Source organism: Limulus polyphemus, unplaced genomic scaffold (genome assembly GCF_000517525.1).
Source record: "Limulus polyphemus unplaced genomic scaffold, Limulus_polyphemus-2.1.2 Scaffold1107, whole genome shotgun sequence".
Classification (NCBI taxonomy): Eukaryota; Metazoa; Arthropoda; class Merostomata; order Xiphosura; family Limulidae; genus Limulus; species Limulus polyphemus.
The window spans coordinates 162,709-168,643 of NW_013666717.1; the positions used below are offsets into that span (position 1 = coordinate 162,709).

General features: G+C 32.6%; 1 protein-coding gene across 2 annotated transcripts in view; it reads right to left on the minus strand.

Annotated features, from left to right (window-relative positions):
• Positions 1-5,935, minus strand: part of LOC106462163 (sodium-dependent proline transporter-like) — an 81,838-nt gene that overhangs the window by 37,000 nt on the left and 38,903 nt on the right. For both annotated transcript variants that reach the window (XM_022389332.1, XM_013922062.2), the window contains exon 5: positions 2,854-2,903. In XM_022389332.1, coding sequence (XP_022245040.1) covers positions 2,854-2,903 — 50 coding nt within the window. The remainder of the gene's footprint in view (positions 1-2,853; positions 2,904-5,935) is intronic.

Consider the following 5,935-nt stretch of genomic DNA (forward strand, 5'->3'; position numbering starts at 1 on the left):
ACGTGACGTATAGGGGTTTGTATAACTATTATACGTGATGTACGTTTTTGGGGGGTGGTTAATGAAAGTGTTTCAAAACGCGACATTAAATTCTTGACGATCTAATATATACATAGTGAGTTCTTAAAGCTTATACAGAACTTTTGGTGAGGTAATGATGAATACTGTAATAATATGTTATGTTATAAATAAATTGTGTGAAAGTTAGGATTTTTGTGTTATTTATCATAGCATTCACCACCACAGTTTCTTAAATTCATAACACGGACAAAAGGTGGGTACTTCAGCTTGTTATAAATAAACTTTAAATAACTTCTACTCCTCTAATTGTTATATATATTTGGTTATAAAATTCACAAACTTTAAATAACTTCTACTCTTTTAATTGTTATATATACTTGGTTATAAAATTCACAAACTTTAAATAACTTCTACTCCTCTAATTGTTATATATACTTGGTTATAAAATTCACAAACTTTAAATAACTTCTACTCCTCTAATTGTTATATATACTTGGTTATAAAATTCACAATGTTCAAGCATTTCAAACCAGTTACAACTTCAGACTAGAGCTTGATGTTTGCTTTAACCTCAATTTTAACGAAAACAATTCTTCACTATGTGACTTTTTGTTAATAAAAGGCGAAAAAAAAAAAGAGTAAAATGGTAACCATGGAATTTGTGTCAATAAGTAATTTCTTAATTACTCTAATGTACTACAAAGAAAATGTTGAATATGTGTATTCCATTCTGCATTCTGTTTGTAAGTTGCTGGGAGAAGCAGTTTCTGTTTCATTAAAAGTAAACACTGAACAAAGGGGAAGTACTATGAAAAAAGTGTTTAACATCGGTGATATTGGGAAACACTGAACTCTGCATCCTAAATATACCTAAATAATATGAACAAACAGTGTATCAGAATCCAGAATCTCAAGTTTTTCCAACTATTATAAAAAAATATTATTATATGAAATTTCCAAATTTCAAATGTACCCATTAATATCAGCGAACAAACATGCATGAACATTCAGCTTCTTAATTATATTAATTTAATACCAACAAACACGTGATTGAGACCTCCGCATCTTAAATATATTCAACTCGTATCAATAAACAAACATAGAAGAATTTCTTATTACAGGTAAACCCCGAGTATTGTAAACGAACTTATGTAAGAGAATTTTGCTCCCTATGTAAACTTGAACAATATAAACAAACACGTTTTTGTTACTTCTCCACTACAGTCGAGGTGATTGCAAGTTAGTGTCGCGTTCGACTGGCTTTCAGGCCAAAAAAAAGACTTTTATCTTATGGGCGAAAGTCTTCTCGAATATCGATTGTGATCTCAAGTGAGGCTGTCGTCGCTCTGAAGAGAGGAACGGTTCAGTGAAAACTCTCTTCCGGTATGAATGTAAGATTGGTACTTCAAGCAAACCCTGATATTGACAGCTTATTCGTGAAAGCCACGTGGTCTTCTGGTCACATGTTTGAGTTTGTTGTAGTCTTAACCATTAATCTGACGATGAAGTGAAGTTACCGAGTTGACAGTAAGTGGAATCAACGTATTCCACAGTTATAAGCAATTAAACGTGCAAAAACTGGCCAGAAATATTGATTTCTTGACCATTAACAATGGTACCAATTCATCAGAATTAGATCATACCTGTTTGATCTCAAAGCTATGTCAGATCAAGCCAAAAAATTTAATTGTGTTTCAAGTGCTCAAGCTAGTATTAACATGACTTACTTCTTAAATCAGTTCTTTTCGTTTCACAATCTCATAAAATTAAATATCCCATTTATCACAAGAAAGTTTATGTTTTGTCACAGATTGTTTTTGTTCGCAATTATTGAATGAATAACGTGTATTTTGTTATGAAGTTTTAATGAATGAAGTATAATACTTTGAATATTTTAATAATCATAATATATTTTCATGAAAATATTTGTTATTTTAAACGTTTAAATTAAATCAGCAGCACGGAAAACTAATAATTAAGTTTAAAAACCATTATTCTCCTGAATAATATATAAGTTAAATATAGTATGTGATATGCTTCGCAAAAAATCCTTCCAGTGGCTCAGCAGGAAGTCTAACGACTTGCACCGCTAGAAACCGAGTTTCGATACCTGTGGTGGGCACAGCACAGATAGCCCATTGTGTAACTTTGCGCTTAACAACAAACAAAGACACAAAGATTTGCGAAAAATATTATTTCGTTTTTCCTAGCACAACTTCGCTCATAGAAACAAATAACTAAACTTTTTGTTCGATTTGAATAGTTTCAAACAATAACTATTGTAAGTAAAGGCTGGGTCTAAAAATATAACCACTAAATAACCATGCTTCTCTGCCGGGTGTGGCTACAGTTTAGTATATTGGTACTGTGAGCCGAACGGTTCATGGTTTGCGGCTGAAGCGCGCTTCACGCTTTTGGTCCGTGGGTGCACTAAAAGAATCACATCACATGCGCATGATAGTTACTTCCAATTATTCGGTCAGGCAAGAGTAGCCAAACAGATAGTGGTGGGTGCTGCCTTCCCTATAGCCAAACAGATAGTGGTGGGTGCTGCCTTCCCTATAGCCAAACAGATAGTGGTGGGTGCTGCCTTCCCTGTAGCCAAACAGATAGTGGTGGGTGCTGCCTTCCTTTAATTCAACAGTTCAAAATTAAGGACGGCTATGTGTAGCTTTGTGCGAACGTTCTAAAACAATCATGTTACTCAATGTAAAAGCTTTAACAATTTCTGTTACAATTAGGCTCGAAAGTGAATAGAAAATAAGATTTTATCTTGTTGAGCATTTACTTAATAAAACAGAGAGAGAAACTGATAGAAATTTGAGGACTTACTCCCAGTAAACTTGACTTGACGTTTTCGAATTATTCAACATCAGAGTCACCTGTGGAAAAAAGATCAACTATTTTTATTATCACTTGAACTTAGTAAAACTTAACATCCAAGATCAAGTCAAAAATACCGTGAGTGTCTTGCAGATGTTATAATTTAAATTACAACAACAACAATACACAACTCACAGTCAAGATAGACGTTTCATTAATATATTGCAAAAACGCTAGTACTACTCAAATGACGAAAAGTTTTATACTTTGGATACATATTATACAGAGGCTGAGTACGTTATATTAAACCCATTTTGGATTCTCACCTCGTCGTTACAATCAATGTCCCCATATCCCATCATGCTCTATCTTTCAACCGTGCAGTTTATTTTCCATTGGAAAAAACTCCGTCGTAAAGCTGTCCTTTCCAAAAAACTCTCTTCTTCCTCATTACTTTCTGTAATCTGTCTAGTGTAAAAGGAGGACAGTTTCTCAGTGCCTATTTCAACAGTCCGATTACATAGAATTACATAGGCAGTGAGTCCAACGACTTTGCTGACATTTCTTCATCTGGAATAGCACGAATACCTGTTTCATTATCCAACTACTTAAGATATATATCGGTTAAACGGATATGTCGTGGAAACATCTTGTGTACACGTAACTTGTATCACTTTTCCAGATGGAGATCCTTCTTGACTATGTTGCGTACTGTTTCCTAGGACGCGTGGATGGTTTTTGTTACTGACCTTTGTGTTCTTGGATTCTTACCTTTTACAAGACGCCGTACTTTGCTTAACAGGATCGAGATACGACTTGTTGCAGGTCTATTTCTGAATGTACAGGGTGTCCTAAGTAGATCCATATTCTTTTGTTTTCCATGATCTGAGTACATGAATATTTTACATCGGAAAGGGCTGTTACATGCTTCCCCAAACTATTAATTTTCGAGGGCATCACGCTGCCAATGAAATGCCAAAAAAAGTTCAAATGTAGTTCTGAATTATGCTGTTCTACCCGACTTTATATCGGTTGTGGTTGTTACGTAACTTGCTTGTTTGCATATTAAAAATTGTTTTCAACTAACATATTCAGCTCTCCATATGTGTGTACATCAAAATCTACTAAAGCAGTTCAAGCATTGAAAAATAGATGAAAAATCACATTATCTTCAGTTTATTTTTTGCATTTTTACAAATTAGAATATCTCTCTGAACTAGAATTTGAATTTAACGAACTGAATTCAAAAGGTAAAGAAAACTTGAACATGCATTTTGTATTTTAAGGAAGATTTTTAGTTTTCAGAAAAGATATTCTGTTTTTAAGTAACGTTTAGTAGTTTGTTTATAAAACATTTTGAAACTAGTATTTTGGAGATGTTTTTATATGTTTCACTAAAAAGTTTAAAAGTAGTCTTTTGTGAAAACATCAGTTTATATCAAATTCGAATTCAGTTTTTATTTGCATTTCGAGTATAATTCTTCAATATTAAATTCCATTGAGAATGATGTTTCACTCGAGAAAATTGTGAATTTGATATATATGTACAACATAAATGTACTGTGTCTGAAAGATAAAGAGCAAAGTACAAGTAGAAATTATATTTAGCGTAGACATATAGTATATGCATAAATATTACGTTAGACAGGTAAGAACTTTGCTAGGCCTGATTAATTATGGCACTCAAGTCGCAATCTATGTTCGAATCCCTTCACTGAAAATGCTCGCTCTTTCAGCCGTTGAGGTATTATAATGGTTAGCGGCAAAAAATATAGAAATAAAAACAAACAGACACGTGAAGTAATCAAAAACATAACATTTCATTTAATAAAATATAAATAATTACTCAAACGTTTTCTGTGAAAAATACCTACTTCGTTTATTTGAATAAAAAATTATTTGTTAATTTCTTATCTGATTCTATTTCCTGTTATTATCTAATGTATTTTTTTACATGTTACATAAAGTGTGTCAACTACTTGGAAAAATCTATATGTTTACATAGTTAAAACTGGTGTCGTAGCTGAATAGCTAATAATTTCTTCCTGCTATAAATAGTTTCGAATATATCTTTAGTCAGGTATATTCGTGTAATTTTTCTAAATTTTCGTACAGGTGTATTGCATGTAGTTATAATAGCCTCGTTAACCGAATATCGTATGTCGAGACATGTGCTAATCCTTTTGTTTAGGTAAAGGTTACATACAGTAACAGTTAAGAGCTTGTGTCACTTTGTCCCTTCATCTGTGTCCACTCCGTGTGTGGGGGGAGCCCATTTCAAAGGATAACAGAAAACACAATTACTTGTACAGATAAATTTGAGTTGGAGGGGATTCTTCCTTCTATACGTTATTTAGAATAGTTTATGGAATACTTCTTCTCTGAGTTGAAAGTGTGGTATATTATAATTCTTGCTGTACTTGTCTTCTGCGGAGCATGTTTGGAAAGCTTCTCTCCATTTCAACAGCCAGCATAGCCAAACTGCGAATTATGAGTAATACTTCGATTATTTGTTCACTTGTGTTCATTTAATTTTACTTTGCTGTTCGTATTAGATTTATTTTTCTAAGAATACCGAATGAGCTTTTTTTTATGAATACTTTAAGCTTAAGTGCCAAATACAGTTACCACACTGGTAATCACGATAACACTACGCCATCGTTAGTAGACAGCATCATCAGTGTAAAAAAATTCAATTAATAAAACTCTGCCAAACATATGTTAAACAGGTCTACATCTAAAGCAAACTAAGAAGTGTAGAAAACATATGTAAACTAGAGGAACTTTGCCAAATATATAACTTAACAGGTCTACATATAAAGCAAACTAACAAATGTAAAAAAAAAAAAAAAAATATGTAAACTAGAGGAACTTTGCCAAATATATAACTTAACAGGTCTACATATAAAGCAAACCAACAAATGTAAAAAAAAAAATATTTAAACTGGAGGAACTTTGCCAAATGTATAAGTTAAACAGATCTACTTGTAAAACAAACTAACAAGTGTAAAAAATATGAACCAGAGGAACTTTGGCAAACATACAAATTAACAGGTCTATATGTGAAGCAAACTAGGAAGTATCAAAAAAA